The 20,087-nt window shown below is 26.9% G+C and overlaps 2 protein-coding genes across 4 annotated transcripts; one reads left to right on the top strand and one right to left on the bottom strand.

The window, feature by feature from the left end:
- The first annotated feature begins 1 nt into the window (after position 1).
- On the top strand, positions 2 to 11,417 carry LOC105830977 (4-coumarate--CoA ligase 1). 3 transcript variants are annotated; one of them, XM_012670756.3, is made up of 10 exons: positions 2 to 73; positions 1,788 to 1,872; positions 2,979 to 3,070; positions 3,467 to 3,586; positions 5,568 to 5,775; positions 5,998 to 6,473; positions 7,945 to 8,122; positions 9,011 to 9,232; positions 10,293 to 10,522; positions 10,819 to 11,417. In XM_012670756.3, exons 3-10 carry the CDS (start codon positions 3,050 to 3,052, stop codon positions 10,984 to 10,986), a joined length of 1,623 nt encoding a protein of 540 aa, XP_012526210.1. In that variant the 5' UTR covers positions 2 to 73; positions 1,788 to 1,872; positions 2,979 to 3,049; the 3' UTR covers positions 10,987 to 11,417. The 3 variants fall into 3 exon arrangements, with proteins under 3 accessions (XP_012526210.1, XP_012526209.1, XP_012526208.1); XM_012670755.3 differs by having other exon boundaries at positions 18 to 97; XM_012670754.3 differs by having other exon boundaries at positions 30 to 217.
- Positions 11,418 to 12,057: 640 nt separating this feature from the next.
- On the bottom strand, positions 12,058 to 16,186 carry LOC105830975 (zinc carboxypeptidase). Its single transcript, XM_012670752.3, has 6 exons — positions 16,014 to 16,186; positions 14,947 to 15,462; positions 14,530 to 14,614; positions 14,198 to 14,400; positions 13,294 to 13,378; positions 12,058 to 13,077 (listed from the first exon to the last, which is right to left on the bottom strand). The coding sequence occupies exons 1-6, from the start codon at positions 16,173 to 16,175 to the stop codon at positions 12,869 to 12,871; spliced, it is 1,260 nt and encodes a 419-aa protein (XP_012526206.3). The 5' UTR covers positions 16,176 to 16,186; the 3' UTR covers positions 12,058 to 12,868.
- Between the last annotated feature and the right edge of the window lie 3,901 nt (positions 16,187 to 20,087).

Below are 20,087 nucleotides of genomic sequence, written 5' to 3'. Positions count from 1 at the left end.
TGCTATTTATTTCTAACAACCAGTCACAGTGCATCATTATTCATTTGTGAATTGAACGTCAGTCGGAGAAGATGTTCGTGTAGTGAAACACTTTATCGTTTGTATTATATAAGAAATTTTCTCTTTTGTTGGAATTGACACGTTGACACTAAATCTTTCTCAAATTTCTTCTTTCTTGTTTATTACACACTAAATATTTTAACATTTGTAATTAGAAGTAAGTTGTAAATTTTTTATTATTTAAAACTCTTTTTATTTGACAACATAAATTATTGATATGAATATATCGTCTGATAAAATCAATATTTATATGACTAAGTAAAGATAAAAGGTTATAAAGATAAAAAAATTATTACTTTAATAACATAATAATACTTAATTAGAATAATTTACAAATTTAACTATACTGGCGCAAAAAAACGAGACAAAAATTTTGACCAAATTTTTAGGCAATCTTTAAAGTGATGCAATTTTGTGAAAAATCATTCAAATTACATGTACTTTTTTTTAAATTAAAGGGCAAAGACTCTACTTTGAGAATCTCTAGGCGAAAGTTTGATTTGTTAAGTGTGAACCTTTTGTAATGCATAAAAACTAAACATGTTTTTTTAATTAAAAAAAGTAAAAGTTTGTTATCATTTTTCACAAGTTTCTCGTTAAAATCTTGCTAATATTATTAATTCAAATTCTTAAAGTTCATTCTTTTCTAAGTAATTAAAAAAAAACATATTGATACGATATTTTTTGTTGATCGCACACGAGTTTGAAATTTGCACTGCATTTTAGGGTATTTTAACGAATTAATACGGTATTTTTTAAATATCATGAATTTTGAGTATCAATATGATATTAGACATTGATTTTATTCGTGTTTAACTCAATAATATCGCCATCATCAGAGTGACTCAGATGTGCATCACGTGGAGATTGGTCGGATTTTGTACATCAAATGCTTCTGAAATTCATCGGTGGAAATTTGCACTTACTGATCTGAATATAACGGACGCGTCAATTTTACTGAAGTCAACAGTTCGCCACTTTAGCAGCTTGCTCAGATCACACATAAATATACACATACTCATACATAAAAAATAAAAATTTGAATTTTATTTAAAAAATTGGCCTTTTTCGTATAATGTGTAAAATTTGATTGTTAACTTCCACGTGCACATCAGGTCACTCTGATGACGACGGTATGATTGAGTTAAACACAAATAAAATTAATGTTCAATATCATATTGATACTCCAAATTTATCAAAAAATACCGTATTAATTTGCTAAAATACCCTAAAATGCAGACAAATTTCAAACTCGTGTGCAATCAACAAAAAACATCGTATCGACATGTTCTTTTTAATTGCTTAGAAAAGAATAAATTTTAAGAACCTGAATTAATATTAGCAAGATTTTAACCAAAAACTTGTAAAAAATGATAACAAACTTTTACTTTTTTCAATTAAAAAAAACATGTGTGATTTTCATGCGATACAAAAGGTTCACACTTAACAAATCAAACTTTCGCCTAGAGATTCTTAAAGTAGAGTTTTTGCTCTTTAATTTAAAATAAAGTACATGTAATTTGGATGATTTTTCATAAAGTTGCATCACTTTAAAGATTTTCTAAAAATTCGGTCAAAATTTTTGTCTCGTTTTTTTGCGCCAGTGTATTATTGACAATTAAAATTAATACTCGTATATAGTGTCTAGACAAAATCATGATGTTCTCCAGAATTCGAGATAATTTATCACTTTAAAATTACAAAATACATAAATACGCTTATTTCAGCTATTTATTTAAGAAAGTGTATAGTATGCTGGGTCTATCTCTCTTTGTCTATGGTTTTATTCTGCTCGATATTCTGAAGTAGTAGGTATGTTTCACATGTGCACATTTCCGCTATTTTTGAAAGTCAACACCTATTGCTGTTTTAAGATTTTAGTCTGAAGGCTTTTGCAGAATACTAAGAAACAAGCAATAGAAACAGAAAACGGAAATAATAAATAAAAAATTATCGTTTTTGATGTATTTCTGATGTACAATAACGTAGCCAATGTTGATTCTTGTCGCTATTACGTTATTGTGCACCGAAAGCTTATCGAGAGCGATAATTTCTTACTCATAATTTCTGCTCTTATTGCCTGTTAGCTCGCATTCTGCAAGGACCTTGACAATCACGCCAACAAGACATGCGCTGCTCTGCTTCAGGTACGGCGCATCAGTACCGCAAAGTTCCGCACTCCTGACTGTCAAATGTCAATGTTTTAAATTTAAACGTTATATTTCTTTAAAACTTTTTCAAATAATTAATTTAAAAGAACAAAGTTTTAATTTTCCAATGTTAATTATATTTTAATTACAATATAATAATCTCTAAAATTATTATTATATTATCAAAACCTTGACATTTGACAGTCGAACATACGGAATCTCGCGGTACTGACATACCGTACTTGAAGCGAAGCATTACTCACGTTAATAATAATTAATTTATGTCTTAATGATTGTGTATGTGTTAATAATTATTAGATACCATGTATTGTCCTAGACAGCACAATGTCCAAAATCAGAACATAAGATATCTTAAATATGTCCTTAGTCTATAAAATGTCTTTTAGTCATGTTTTAATCAATTTCTAAAGGATGTCTGATAAATATCTAAAAGACGTTCACAACTTCTTTCATGTTGAAGAAATGTACAATCTTTAGAAAGAAATAGCTAATGGTAAACAGTTATTTTATCTTTGTTTATTTTACAGTAATTATATTCAGTTTCAACTTATTCAGATATTTATAAGCAGAAAAAGATTGATGACAAGTATGTTGTTATTTTTTATAGTTTGTACATCTTCTAACCGAACTCACAGTTTATACTCTAATTATGTCTATCCGTGACACACGCGCGCCGCACATACACACACATTTTAATAATTAATTTAAGTTTATTATCTATAATAAAAAACGCTTTTTATAACGCAGTTTGGCAGAGTACTATTGCTAGACCGCAAGATTCTAGATTTACGATCTGAGACCCAAATATTTTTGGCAAAATGGTTGAGAATAATCCAAAAGTAAGTACTAAAACAATCATACATGTTGGCAAATTGTCACGCCTGCGGGTTAATTTTTATTATTGAAAACAAAAGAACAAAGGAGAATTTATGTGCTCACGATTAACACTCATGTGTGACAATTTACTGTCCAATTTCAACATGGTGATATTCAATTGGGGATGAGAATATTGTAATGGGCATGATAGTTTAGCAATCTATATACCTACAGCTTTTTTGCATTATCTTTATTTAACAATAAATAGCAATGGCAGTCTTGCGCGCATTCCAGTTTGGTTATTATAGTTCAATGATTACATCTTAAAAAACCGTAAATGTTTGATTAAAATGAAATGTATAAATTAAAGATACATTGTAATAGTAATTAAATTTGTCACGCTCATTTATTATTTTTAGAACTTTACTATAGAAAATGGCATTTATAAGGGACTAGTGAAGCATAATTTGGGCAATTATAAAAGTCTTGGAGAATTGATGTGGACTAGCATTAAAAGTAATAGGGATAAAATCGCACAGGTAAATAAAAAATTATAATTTGAAACAATTGCAATAATCTTTTGTATTTATAGTTAAGGTGGTTCAATACAAAATGAAACACAAAAGATTGAAATAAGATTTGGAGAGTTATTTAATATAAAATGTATCTTCTGCCAAAATTTCAGTTTATGTTGCCGACAAGATTTTGGAAAACACGCTGTTTAAAAAATTTTTAGCTCGTTGTCTTTATTGTGTGTCTTATGTGTCTTATGTGAGTCTCTCAATATTTTACCGAAAGTTGTATATAATAACTTTTGCAAAAACTGGATAGCAAATTCAAAAGTTAACCACTAAAACTTGAAATCGCAAGCTTTACAATAATATAAGTTACATAGGAGTTTGCCGACCAAATATCAAAGATATCGAATCGCGAAAATGTAATTTATGACGTTATGCATGTCTTTCTGCTAGCAGAAGGCCAGTGCAGTGCTAACGCGTGCGCAATGCTCGGAGTCCGATGCCGTTGCTCATCAACCGATAAATTAATTTTGAATTATTGCAAAATAAATAATAAAATTAACTAAAACGTCGAAAAAATTATCAACTTAAAATATTAAATAAATTTAGGAATTATTTCTATGAATTTGAAAAAGTTTTGTGTTGGTTGTGCTATTAATGAGAGAGTCGGTATCGAATCATCTTCAAATAATACATTCATATTTTAGGGGATGCTGAATCTATCCTGTTTTACCGATTATTTTGATTATTTCCAATTCATTAATCTTTTAATTTTGTTTACAAAATTAAAAATCCTTCTCCACAATCAAGTAAGAATTTTATACAAAAACAAAAAAATTGATTTGTAAATAAAATTATAATTTGTTTTTGTTTTTTGTACAAAATTTTTACGTGCGTATTATGTTACCGTCTATACTTTGATTGTGGAGAAGGATTTTTAATTCTGTAAATACAATTAAAAGATTAATAAATTGGAAATAATTAAAATAATTGGTAAGCTTTAGCATCCTCTTAAGGGGATGCTGGAGTCTATTTTATCGATTAAACGTTAATTATTTTCGGATACGCTTGGCTCTTAATTGATTTCATAAAATTGTAAATTCTGTTCCAGAATTAAAGTATAGACAATAATAAACGGTGGTTAACTACAATTTCATGTAAAAGACAAAAAAAGTTAGAAAATTGTACTTTTGTGCAGTCATCTCGTGACTTTCATTTGCAGCACTAAGTTTTAAAAACTCTATACGTACAAAATAACTTGTACACCGTTGTTATTACAGGAAAGAATAATAATGTGCTTTCAGAAATAAGATAGAAGCTTTAGTATAAGAGAATAATGTATCTGAAAATGTGTATGTGTAAGTGCGGATTTGGAAAAAGTCGATAAATAAAGTAACATAAAAATTTTTTTTTTCGTTCTCGATATAAAATCAAATTCACAGATTGATATTAATATGTGTACTTTAACTCTGGAAAAAAATTTCCAAGTCTATAAAAGAAATATGTACAAAATCTCATTAAAAATGTGCACGAATGACTTTACATACATTATCGACTCCGATCAAGTTTAGCTGGGTTCGGAGAGACGCTATTAGCGCTTAAAGTATCATTCTATTCTTGTTGCTCAGGGAATGTCTAAGAAAGAACTCAACCTTTGAGAGGCAGCTAGTCCAGCATTCTCTTAATCTGATCAAGGAAGATTATTAGATAATTGCAATAAATATCTTAAGACTCTCGTTTTGGCACATTTTGATTTAGGCATTTTAGAAATTAATCTTAAATTAAATTTAAACTAAATTACTTAACAATTGATTGCAGATAATTAGTTACGTAATAGTTATGTAATACTTATATTTTATTTAATTTTGCTACAATAAAAAATTAGTAAAATATAAATGCTCCGAAATTATAAACTGTATTGTTTAAATTACGAAACTGATAACTTTGCAATACAATTAATTTTTTGTGTAATAAGTAATTTTTTATAATAATAACTGTACAGTTAGATGCACGTACTGAAGAAACGGTCTCATATGCGGAGCTACAAGATAAAATTGTGAGATGTGCCTTGTGGCTACAAAAACAAGGAATTAAGTCTGGCGACGTTATCAGTGTATGCACGGGCAATCACCTTAATTCCATCGTGCCTTGTCTTTCAGCAACTTATATTAATGCAATTTTCAATCCATGGTACGAGAACATGGACTTGCGTAAGTTTTTCCACAATAATTATTATTAAATTATTTGTACATACATTCAATTAGATTAGTGGATCAGAAATAATGCATTTTCGATAACAACAACGTGCACAAGTATAATTTCGTTTAATGCGTTTTAAAGGCGTAACTTCTTATTTTATTTTAAATAATGTTTGTATAATGATATTTAGCGTAAATTTGTTTTTCTATTATTTATAAGTTATTTGTCATTAGAAACTACACTGCACTATTTGGAAATAACGTCGCCAAAAATGATCTTCTGCAGTGAGAAATCTGTAGATGTCGTCTTAAGCGCAATAAAAGCCAAGAATTTCAAATCCATTGTAGTGGTTTTTGGCAAGCATATTAGCGCGACTTCGTTCTCCGATATCTTGAAAAATTGCAATGATGCGGAAGCTGCCAATTTCTGTTATATCAAACTCGACAATATTAAGCAGACAGCATGTATTATGCATTCGTCGGGTACTACGGGGATGCCAAAGGGCATCGAGCTATCTAACTACGCTATGTTAACTTTCAGCCAAACAAATAATATGAACGTGACTAACGCACCATCACTTTGGTACTCCAGTCTTTATTGGATGACTGGAATAATAATGAACTTCTGTGGAATTGTACAAGGTTTCAAAGCAATCCTTTACCCAGAATTTGACGAGGAAATGACTTGCCGATTAATCGAAAAATACAAAGTACTTTTATTTTATTCGAAAAGTTTTTTTTTAGCAAATAAATAAAGTAAAATAGTTTTTAATTTTTAAAGTTTTTCTAGAAAATCTGATGTATAGCAAAAGGTCATTCTTTTTAGAATGATAAATATTAGCGTATGGATAAACCTTTTGGTATATATCAGGTTTTATGAATAATTCTAATAATTTAGTTTTTACTCCTTTGCGAAAACTATAATAAAATTGAGTCAACTTATTTACAGCAAATTATGAATTTTTATTATTAATTTTTATTTAAAGTAATAATGTATGATAATAACTTATTGCTATAAGTTATAATAATTTTATAAATAAGTTATAATAAGTTATAATAAAGCATAGCTATTAATTTTCTATCAATACTTGTTATTGGATATTTATTTGATTGTAACAAATTTTATTTTTATAAATTAGTAACAAATTATACATTAATACCTTATTAATCAAAATAAAAAATGCAAATCGTAATTAGGAAAGAATAATAATTGAGTATTAATATTATGAATTGTATAGTTATAGTTTGTACAGAGAGTCTAATAACAATAATAATGTCATTTCTCGTAATTAAGTAAAGAGTGGATATAGGTGAATATATTAATAACACAGACATACAAAAAAGTGGTCTGATCTCTAATAAATCTCTATGCACTTTAATGTGCTACATACAAATTCAGTGTCAGAATTGTGTTCATCACCCATCATTTCTTTTTTTTTTAATAAAAAAGGTAGCTTAAAACCCTTAAAAATTGCAATAATTGTTCTGCACGCGAAAAATGGTGAGCATGATGGGACAATTTTGATACCGCATTTGTGTTTAACGGCTCAAAATACATAAAGATAAAAAATGGTCTACTTCGTGATACAGACTATTTTTTGTGGGTAGCTGTGCTGCACTGTAGTAAAAAAAAAAGATATATGTCACGGACTAGACCATGATATCTTTATGTATTTTGAGCCACTGAACACAAATTCGGTGTCAGAATGTCCCATTATCCACTATTTTCCGCGTGCAGCGAAATTATTACTATTTTAGAGTTTTTCTGCGCCATTTTTTTTTATTTAAAAGAAAAGGCGGGTGATGGAGTAATTCTGACACCGGATTCGTGTTCAGCATATCAAAATACATAGAGATTGACTAGTGGGGTCTTAGTATCAGAATATTTTTTTGTGTGCCTGTGTAATTAATAATTATAAATTAAATTAATATAAATAATAATTATATAAAAAAAGAATAAATAAAGAATAAGAAAGTCTTTATACCATCTTCAAAGTTTCTTAATAATTAATTTTTTTTATAAAGATTTTTTTATTCTTGCAAAAAACTTTTTTATTTAACTTAATTAATTTTTATTTACAAGAAATGATGCAATTATTATCAGACAATTTATGCGTAATTTTTTTTACGTTTAAGTATAAAATAACCAAATTTAAAAGTATATATTATTTTACTATCTAGATACCATATGTTTTTCTTAGCACAAGTATGATTACTCGGTTATGCAGATCAAGTTATATAAAGAAATATTCATTATCATCTTTAAAAGTCATAACATGTGGTGGTACATCACTTAAGTCTAAAGTGCAAGAAGAATTGAGACGTACATTGCCACATGTCCAAATATTGCAATGTTACGGTAAATATACAAAATTATTTCCCCATCAGATAACCAAGCGTGTCTAAACAAAAATCTCTTATATTTATGATACTGACAACTTGTCGTTCAAATCTCTTATCTGTTTATGATACTAACAATTTGCCACATATTGTCTTTAAGGATTTTGAATATATCAACATTGAAGTAATATGTAAGCTACTCTACATATGTGTGCATGTGTGCATGTGTGTGTGTGTGTGTGTGTGTGTGTGTGTGTGTGTGTGTGTGTGTGTGTATTGTTATCAGTTTCACGACAAAATAAAAATATTGTATCCTATAAATTATTATGGTAATGGCATAAATTTTGATGATGATGTCGAAGTTGTCAACATATTGTTATATATGGTAAATTTGTCAAATTATAAAGATATCAATTTGTCAAGAAGTGTGGATTTATCAGTTGCTGCAATTCTGATAACAATATGTAATATGACTACAAGTATTGTTGCAAGCATATTGTTCGTCATTACATCATGCTTGCTACATTGTTAGCAGATTTATAATAATTTAATTTTATGTATTGACAAATTGATGTCTTTAAAATATAACAACTTAGAGTAACAAGTTAACAGCAAGCAACTTATCGACAACTAATGATATTTTCGACAATCTGAAGTAACTTTGGTGCTATTAGCTTGCTGTCAAATGGTGGCAATGTATATATATATATTGCTTGGATGTTGATTTAATATAAGTATGTTTGAAATTGTTGAAAACAATTATTATATTATATAAGGCAAGTTGCCAATATCATAAGTTACCACAAATTTTCGCAATTTTGCTTAGACACCTTTGTTATGTAGAAAGTTAGAATATATTAATATATATTTATGTTATAAAAAATTCTTGCATATTTTGTGTTTTTAGGAATGACGGAACTCAGTGATGTCGGAGCGATGCAACTAGCACATCATAAAAACGGATCTTGCGGAACAGTAGTCAAGAATGCTCAAATAAAAATTGTGGATCCAGAAAGTGAGAGAATACTTGGTCCAAATCAGCCAGGAGAAATATGTATAAAACTTCCAAGCATAATGACTGGTTATTATAGAAATCCTGAAGCGACAAAGAACGCGATAGATAAGGAAGGTAAAGAAATTTTTGATCTAATATAATAATTACTGTAATTATATTAAAGAATATTAAATAAAGTACCTGTACTCAATGTGGCCCACCTGAGCTTTGACAATTTTTCTAATTTTTTGATGAATACGAAATTGAAAAATAAAAGTTGGATTAAAAATAAGAAACATTTGTGAAATCCCTAAAAAAATATATAAAATATTTTCAAGTATTTATATAGGTAAGTACAATAAAGATTTAAAAAAAGGAAGCATTTGAGCCATGTTGATTACATATATGTCCAATGTGGCCCAATTATATATTGTCCTCTTTTTCGTAAATATTTTTAAAAAAATGCAAAATAAAAAAAATAACGTGTTTAATTAAGCATTAATATACTTATAAAAAAATTACACATACAGCTATTTATTAAATAATAAAACTGTGTTTATTTACTACAAGGGGCAATATCTTAACTTTTATATCAAAAAGCTCCGACTTACTAGAGAAAGACAAGAAATACAAATCAAAAATTTAATATTAAATAAAGAAACAAAATCTTAACTTTCTTGTACATTAATAAGATATATTGTGTTTCTTGTAGTGTTCCTGACTATAATGGTTTCACAATACAAAGAGTTTTCTTTCTTCAATTATAAACAAGACGTTTTAATAAAAACCTAAATTAAATACAGTGTTAAAAAACATTAAAAAGCTACAATAATATAAATTGTGCATATTTATAATTGTTAAATAATAGTTATATAAAGCAAAAACTTACCTCTAAAATTTTAAATTTAAAAGAACATAATTTAAATAAAGTGTGATTATAAGTTATAAAAAACAGATATTAACTACCATAAATACATCATATCAACTTTTTGAGCAATATATTAGCGTTATTTGTCAAATTCATTGTGTAACTATTTGAAAATAGGGGGTGAGCCAAATTGGGTATATGGCCATAGGTACAGATATCTTAGAACTAATCATTAACGCAAGTGAACTATATAAATTATATTTTGTAAATCTAAAATAATAGGTACATTTAATGTAGCATAAATATAAATTTTCGGAATATTTATAGGATGGATGCATTCAGGTGATATTGCTTATATAGATAAAGATGGAGAATTGTTCATTATAGATAGAATAAAAGAACTTATAAAATACCGAGGCTTTCAAGTTTCTCCTGGAGAAATCGAGAATGTTTTATTATCGCATCCAGCAGTGTCGGAAGTTGCAGTAGTAGGAGTACCACATGCAATAGATGACGAACATCCTCTAGCTTTTATTAATAAACAGCCTGGTGCCAAGGTAATTTTCTGTGAATGTGTACTATGTTATTAAAAATTACAATACTTTTTCTTTCTAAGTTTTAAAACGTAGCCTGTTTATCAAGTAATTATTTCTTATTTATGGATCTAATCAATTACATGTAATTACTCCAAGAGAAAGAGTGCGTTTTAAAACTCATAAAAAAAATATTGTAATCTTTTAGTACCAATATATAGTGATTTTAGATTATAGAGATGTAGAGATTTTAAGTGTTACAAAGTATAATATTTATATTTTATGGTTATTATATATTTAAATTGGTATTTTACGTACAGGTTACGGAACAAGAATTGATAGATTTTGTAGCAAAGAATATGATGGACAATTGTAAACTACGTGCAGGAGTAATATTTTTGGATCGTTTTCCATATACGGGTTCAGGAAAAATTTCGAAAAAAGAATTGAAAGAAATGGCAAAAAAACTTTTAAATAATAATGACTAATTAATTATATACTTTGCATAATAATATAAAATTTATAAACATCTCTAAACGTGCATTACTTTAGAATAATAAATACTTTAAAGTAAATGTTAATAAATATTAGTAATGAATTATCTAGTATGGATACTGTCATGTAATTATTATTATTAAAAAATATTTTATTTTATAATAGAAAAATATTGATATGTGAAAACACAATCTACAAATAATTAATATAAGTGTTATTTAATCAAGATATTAGTTATTGCTATTTTCTAAGTTATTGCTGTATTTATATACATTTTTAAGTTCATATAAACGAAATCATTAAATAAATTTGGTTTTTTTAACACACTTGTAAGTTGAACAAAAATAGTAATATTGCAATATTAAATTAAATTAATTTAATAACAATAATAATACTAGCAAGCATATATTATCCATTCAAAAAAGAATTTGTTATTAAAAATAATACCTCAGATAAACATCAAACTTGGAACTCTTAATTTTTCGGAGGAAGTAATTAATTAATTCGATCTCTAAACTATGTGGTGATATTTATCATAATAATCAAATTTTATTTATATTACTTGTATTATTTGTGTACGTAATTTATATTTTCACATATTGGTCTACATTTTTCAATTATGAAATTAAATATGTTTTTATAAGTTAATAGAAAAAAAACACAGTATTAACTTACATTTACTAGTTATTATTTTAAACTAATTTTTAAAAAAATGCATGTAAATTTAAAATTATGTTTTAAGATGGAAATTTTTTTAATGTGCAGTTTGATAAATTTGAAAATGTACAGGTATAACAAAAATATAAATTAACAAAAAGAGATTCAATTATATAATTAAATACTTATTTTTAATTATTTTATTTTAATAATATAAAGATATATAGTTTCTTTTTAGATTTTCTTAGATTAAATCTTATCTAAAAAATAAATTTTAAAAATTAATGTTACTTTTTAAACAATTGTATATTTTGAACAATATTTAAAATTTTGTAAAAAAGATAAAATAAAGTTATGTATATCTTATAAATATAATAAAAATACACAAAACACGGTTTTGTAATTTATTTAGTATGTACATACATGTACAAGACGGGGTGCTGTACTATGTGTGCAATGTGTCTGCGCGCAATATTGTCATGGACGCAATAATGTCATGTATGCAATCCTACTCTTGTACCTTAATTATTTTTGTGTGTGCAAACGAAGCTGTTGGCAATTAAGATTGTAGGCAAGTAAAGCCCTCTTTACAAGACGACGCAAAAAGTTATTTGATAAATAAAATCTATTTTATCTTGATAAGTATTATCTATTTTGTTGCAATAAAAGTGAATTGTTGTAATAAATATTATAACGCAGCAAAAGTATATTATACTATGTGAATAAAAAATTATTTTAAATAACAAAAATATAAAAATATAATTAGATTATAAATTTTGTTGAAACAAAGGTATTAAGAAACAATGTAGCAAAACTATATTTTTTAAGATATATTGTACATCCTTTAAATATATATAAAGAAAAAAGTGTAAAAAGATAAAAATACATACATATTGATAAATATGAGAAAAACATATTACTTGATAATTTATTTACCAAATATTATATATTAGTAAAACAAAACAATTATTAAATAAAATTATATATTTTACTATGATATATACATTATCCATTTCGTCAAAAATTGTTATGTTATAAAAAATGCAAATTAAATAATATAATGTAGAAGAGTCTAATAATTAATTATAATAAATATAAAATATAAAAAATTATAAACACATTGTGTAATTAAAAGTTAAATTGTCAATATTTTTTATTATTAATATTTTATATTAAAAAAGTTTTGTCTTATCAAAATTATATACACATAAATTTATACTAATGCAAATTTTCTTTAACATATCCACGTGCCTTTACTTCTTTAAACATAGCTACAAGAGAATCCATAGTCTCCTCTGCAGTTGGAATAATTTGATCAGGAGGTAGTAAGAAGCCATAATAACCGCGATCACGTAACTCATAAGTGTATACAATAGGTTTACGATAAATGCCTTTAATGTAGTCCACAGTAACTCCGGTGCACACATCTAGAAATTAATGTATTACTAATTATTATTTACTAATTAATGTATTTAAAAAAATGTTTAAAAAGTTGTAATTAAAAAAAATTTTTCAAAAGTTAAATTAAAATAAATCAATCTTAACTATAAATAAAAAACTAATCTCAATTGTGAATCTTTATATTAAATAATACGAGTACAATAACTAAAATAAAATAAATAAAAATATTAAAAGAAACTTACAAATCGTTTCAGCAACATTTCCGACTCGATATTGAGTTCCATACTTTTGTTCGAGAGCTGCAGCTGATTTCAAGCCAATAGCGTGCTAAAATTATAAATATTAAATTATAATAAAACATTTAATAATATTATTATTTATTATGTTACAAACATATAAATAATATGATAACCTACTCAAGTAGCAAAAGTAGAAGGTACAACTGTATGCAAATAATAGTTTGTAGCGGAGATAATCTTTCTTCAGTCTCTGATACAATTACTCTCCCTAAGTTTCCCAATGCTAATAAAACGTAATCAACAATAGATGAGTAAATGTTACTCTAGATGCCTGCTACAAGTATTCTACATGCATTCTAGGGCTACGTTTTCCAAAATTTACTGCTAGTACTGAAAATCTGTAGTTTATATTACGTATACTATCAATTTTTAGTACTGACAGTTAATTTCGGAACGCAGCTTAGGATGCTATTAGAAGACATTTGTTGATGAATTCATCGTGCAAGATTTAAAATAATTTTGTAAAACACAAATGTAGCGAAAAAAAGATTGGTAGCGTCTTCATTTAATTTACTATGCATAAAAAATTATCAAACTGTTATTCATATACAACTGTACCTTTTCTTTTGCTATCTGGGCTACTAAAATTAATCTACTAAGAATTAAATATAATAATTATGTTTATGACATATATACATATTTGTGTATACATTAAATATATTTTAAAATCTATTATAACAGTAATAATTAAATTTTTGCATTACACGATTTATATTAAAGGATGAGTTTTATATCTTTTTAATACATAAAAATGTGAGGATAAAAGCTATATTACTTTTAGAAATTATTTTCTTGTCATCATCAATATTTTTCCAAAATTACTTCCTTTATTAATATGATTTCTTACCAAATCTTCATGATTATCAAGATGCTCTTTTGTGTAACCGTAAGGATACATCAAAAGTTGTGAATAACTGTGGAATGATATGTATGCATAGAATTTGTCAGAAATAGATTCAATATACTCGGACATGCTCTTCGTCTCTATTTCGGAAAACGGCTCTCTTCCTGCGAAAAGCTCAGAGCATGGATTGGCAGTAAAGTCTTTAGCTAAAAATAACAAATTGATAACATTAATATACAAATATTAGATTAAAATTTTATACAAACTTTTGGCTGTAATATTATGATGATTTATTGAGTTGTAAATTATTCCCTGCTCGGGATACTAGTACTTACACACCCATTTGTAGTTCCAGTTTCTATTTGCATCAGCTCCAACGCAAATACCGTATGGTTTACGTGTTTTTCTCCATAATCGATTCTGAAAATAATTGAAAAAAATTTTAATACATAAGAAAAGAATTTAAATATAGTATTTTATTTAGGTAAAACAGCACCAAGTGATATTTGTTGTAACTGAAGATGACTCAAATATAATATCAAAACGTTTGTATTGTATATTAATCAAGATTATCAATCAAGATTATTAAAAGGGTAATTTTTATGTTTCAATATCTGTACTTTATTTTCATTCGCCTGTTATTATTTTTTGTAATTTTAAATAACGAGAGTCCGGAAGACATTATTTTAAGTATATGATTTTAATTCATGATTAATAAGCGACGATATGTAATAAAAGAGAAACAAATTTACCTTGGTATGCGTATACGCATATCCATCGGGATTGAACACAGGAAAGATGTACCAATCATGACTTTCAGCTAGATCTTTAATATCCGGGTCACTGCTAGACAGCAATTGATGAAGAATATACATGACTGTTGCTGGTGAAATCCATTCCCTAGCATGAATGCCACCTTCAATGAAAATTCCGGGGTTGTTGGCCTTAAAAGAAACCTTGACGCCTTTAATTTGTCGGTTTTCATACGATCTGCCGCCTACAATGATCTCCACTTTGTCGGGATATTGTTTAGCCAAATCATCCAGATTCTTATAGATCTTTTCAAGAGTATGATAGTTATTGAAATCAAATGAGGTAGATTGATTCTCAGCCACTGTTTGGTCAATCAATTTTTGGACATCTTCTATATGAATTTGGTAGGGTACTCCAATTCGAGTCATTATTTCGTAAAATTCGGGCAATTTGTGCGGAGCCACCATAAGATCTACATTTCTGTCTACAAAACTAGGTTCTGCCCAGAACGAGAACTAAAATCAATATTTGTTTTGTTAGTCTTTGTTTTTTATTTTATAAATATATTTTTTATTTTATAAAATTGTTTAAAATCTTGTAGATTTTTTAAGAATTAATCTATAATTTTATTACTTTTTATATAATCAATAAATATAAAAATTTCTAAAATCAATTTTTGTACATATTTTAATTAAAATTTAAAAATAATTTAGCAAAAGTGTTAAATAATTAAATTTGTTTGGCTAGTACTAATTACTTTAAGTTAAATAAAATTTAATTCTGTGCACATAAAAAACACTTTTATGGAAGTATTTAAAAATTTAGCTAAATAGCAATCTGAAAATAACTTTGTTGGTTTATAAAAATAATTATGAAGAATATTCAAATATTGCAAAAAGTTTTGGAATTCTAATAATCAGTTTAAGCATATATTATTTTCAGATTCAAACCAAATTATTTTAAGATTATGTCTACAGCTAGAATTTTATGACTTTAGCAAAATCATATTTTTTAAATAAATATTATTCTTATATGGTTATATTTGTATGCAAAAGAATTTACTCACTCCATCATGAATCGCTTCAAGTTGATGTAATTCATTGACATGCGCCTCCGTAGTAGGAATAATTCTAAAGACTTTGTAATTATTAAAAGTAGCTTTTTGAGCAGCAGCTAAGCACACAATTGTACACAATATTATTATCTTCCACATGATGATTCTGCACATTTAAATAAATAAATTAATTATAAAACTGTAATAATTGCAATTGTTAGTATACGTTTAACTTTGTTTTTTGCTAAATATTTTTTATATGTTTGTAAATATTAATATTAATTAATTAATCAATACATTATTTCTTTAATTCTTACTACTTAAATGAAAAATTTCTTTTTTAATGAAATATGCACATGTGCATGTCTTACCTTTTACGAGACGAAATATTTGTGATTATTGCTACTGTTCGTTCATTGTATTTAAACATTATATGCACACGACACCAACAAATATCAAGTACATCTTCTGAGGTAGAAGAATCACGTTAATAGACCTATCAACGAGAGATCGCGTATCGGGTTTTACCCGATATACTAATTTGATAAAAACGTGGTAAATTTCGATACAATCTCTGTTCTGAACTGTCCAAAAGAATTTTATACTGTATCATTGTTTTTAAATAAATTATTTACGAATAAATTCTAAAAATATTTTTATTTTTATAAATTATTTGTATAAAGTTTTGTAATTTTATACATTAAAAGTTAAGTTTAATTTTAGGTTTATACACAGTGATTATATGTATATTTATACTTTTATGATGATGTATTATCATAAATCAATCTCCGTCATCTTATCTTTGTCGATTAGTTACACAATTGATAGCTCTACAATGACATATTTTAAGTTTAATCATTTATCACATCAACAAAAGCTTAATTTAAACGTGTGCTAGTGATATAACATAAATTGTTATGTTTAGTTAAGTGTCAAATTGTTTATATTTAGTTAAGGATGATATAATAGTAAAAAGTGTTTATTCTCAATTTAAAAAAAATATTTTAGTAATAAGATAGTACTTTATAGGCAAATTTTTTCTCATATTTATTATTATTAACTTTAGATCATATACAGCAAAAGAAGAAAGACAACAAAATGATTATTTGAGTTTTTTTTAACTTCTGCCCTTATGCTACTTGTTGTGTCGGGCCTGAGCAGAGGAACTACTTTAACAAGGCGTTTCTTATCAATTGTCTGATTATTAATAGCCATTTATTATCGTCTAAAAGCTTAAGTGCCTGTTCTAATCAATTTCCGATGACACTTTTTTTACGGCAAAGAATGTCGACGACCTGTTTAATCGAATCCTTAGCCAGCTCATCCTCTCTCGTTATCCAAGGACGTACTAGAATTGTTTTGTTCATCTCTCTTAGTCTTGCTAACGCTAACATACAATCCTAAACTACAAATGAGAAGTCTGTAAAGATAGAAAAGAAAGAAGAATTTTAGTATTGTTTTTTATAAAAAAAAATTAAGTTTAATAAATGCAAGATAGCACCTTGTTAGCATTAAAGTTATCTCACATTGTTAATAATATAATAGATTATGTAATTTTATAAATTATTACAACAATAAAATGATAACAATACAAATTTAATTTCAAAGTTGCTGATATATTGCTGGCAAGTTGAAATCCAACTTGTTACATATTGTAAAGTATTCAATGAGACAATTGGCCTGTTCTTTTTAGTTGCACTGCTGCACCAATGCACCAGTGCAGCTAAAAAGAACAGGCCACATATTAAATACATTAGAATATGTGACAACTTCTTGTTATTAACAAATATGATATTGAGCAGCATGCCAGCAACGATACAAACGTATTACTATTTAAGTAGTCATTTCGATTTCAAATGCTTTATTTATTTTTTATAGAATATCTCACGAATATGTTACTGTTTTTATTAAATCTTTTATTATTGCTCCGAACAACGTATCTGTATTGTTGCTGACATGTTGCTGGACTACTTTTAAATATTTATTAAATATAAAAATCTATTTCATAAACAATTACAGCAATTTTACATTTCAAACGATTCAACAATGTTTTCAGAAATTAGTCACTACAATAAACTACTTAGCGATTTTCTGGAAGTTTAATGCATAATTGCTGCACTAAAGAAGACTCAAAATTTTGAGTCAAAACGCCTCATTAACTTATATTTGTATCATTTCTTCTAGAGTTCCAGAAATGTATTTCTCAACCAGTTAATTAAATAAAGTTATTAAACTTGTAAGAATAAATACGAAAATTCAATGCTGATTCTTAAGAATATTCCTCTTATATTTATTTTGTTTTGCAATACTTTATTGTCGTTTTGTTTCTCTAGACGAAAAGCATAACTCTCTTTTTTCTGGTTAAAGTTCTTTGCAGTGACTCATACTAATTTTCTTATTCTATCGATGCTGGCAAAAAGAAGCAATATGATCAATGATCTATAAATATCCTGCAGAACTCTCGGAATGCGGTTGATGTCCAAAAATAGAAATTCCTCTGCTCTGATTTTTCAGTACGCCTGATCATGTTGGTAAATTGCATAGAGTAGGTCTATTAATGATGTGATTGAACAAATTTTGTTGCGCCATAAAAAAACCTGAAAAGTATGTAACAAAACCTTATTTTGCTGCAGTTTTATAACTTTTATTTAAAAGGTGGTATTAAAGCTCCTGTAGGTATATTATAATAACTCGTAATATCTTACATTATGTGAGCAATTTTAATGTATGAAACAATTTATTTAGTAGTCCGTAGTTATACAAATAACGTCAATATCAAGAGACATGATAATGTCTCGCGCCAAGTAAAGGTTTAAATTTCAGTTCTGATAAAATCTGAAACATTAGAAACATTTGAAACATTAAAAACTAACATTCAAATTTTATCTGAAGACTGAAGATTGGAATTTTCAATCTAATTCAATCTAATTTTCATTAACTGTGGAATGTCTTTAAAGAAAGAGTTTGTAAGAAAAGATGTCAATTTAATTGTCAATTTGACATGTGTATGTCAACGAACAAAATATTCTCGGTGCAGCAACCAAAATTCCATTGCAAATGGTGCATAAATTGATTGATTAATAACTTAATTGTTTACATTTCTATATCATGTATCAAGCCAAACAGGTATTTATCCATTGTCGGGTCTCAAATCCATTCAGATGCATTCAGAAAACTTTTGAATAAATTATATATCCTATAGTAAAGTTCTTTCGCAGGGTAGATTTGAAATATATGTATAAATTTTGTTGTGTTACCTACTTTTTATTCACTACAGAAAGTACTGGTAGAACTTATGACGGGACTGTGTATGTATAAATAAATGAGCGAATAAGAGGAATGACCGGGGAAGAAATAAGGAAAGGAAACAAAAGAAAGAAAAAGAAAAAGAGATTCAAAGAAAAGAAGAGATTAAATTTAAGAAAAAGATTAGTCGTGGGAGTGGCCTCTTCGCGTGGGCGTTTCTTGGTGCATTCAGTATTGTGTCAAAGTGTTATGCTGAGTTAAGAAGTGTTTCTCATGTAAAAAATCATTTAAATTATAATTTCTTCGGTTTCGGTTCTGGGTTTTAATTTTTTAGTTAATAATAAATAGTAATAATAATTAATAGTATTTAATAATATTTAACAATAATTTAAATAATTGTAGAGTGTAGAGAAAACAAAAGTTAAGTTAAATTATCGCCACATAGTTATTGTACCACAAAAGAGAAAAAAGAAACGAGAACCGATTGGAACCAGTTCCAATCGATCCAATTTCCTAATTGCGATCCATTTTATTTTAAACAAATATGACCTAAAAATCTTAGGAAGGTTGGGTTAGCCTTCCCCCTATAAATATCAAGAAGAAACCACATTTTTAGAATCAAGAGAGCAGCATTAACAACACTGTCCGTAATTAATTTAACGGCATAAGTAAAATAATTGAGACAGTTTAGTCTAAATTTAGTTTGTATTATAAGTATAATTTATATCTTTATTTTATCATATATTTTCGAATATCCTCTAATTATATTCTGTTTAATTTGTGTTATTTTAAATATCTTTGTGAACGAAAACAAATAAAAACTTTCCTGTTTCAATATTT

This window comes from Monomorium pharaonis, chromosome 2 (assembly GCF_013373865.1).
Source record: "Monomorium pharaonis isolate MP-MQ-018 chromosome 2, ASM1337386v2, whole genome shotgun sequence".
In the NCBI taxonomy this organism is placed as follows: domain Eukaryota; kingdom Metazoa; phylum Arthropoda; class Insecta; order Hymenoptera; family Formicidae; genus Monomorium; species Monomorium pharaonis.
The sequence above is the reverse complement of the archived record's forward strand: the minus strand, read 5'-3'. Positions and strand labels throughout refer to the sequence as shown.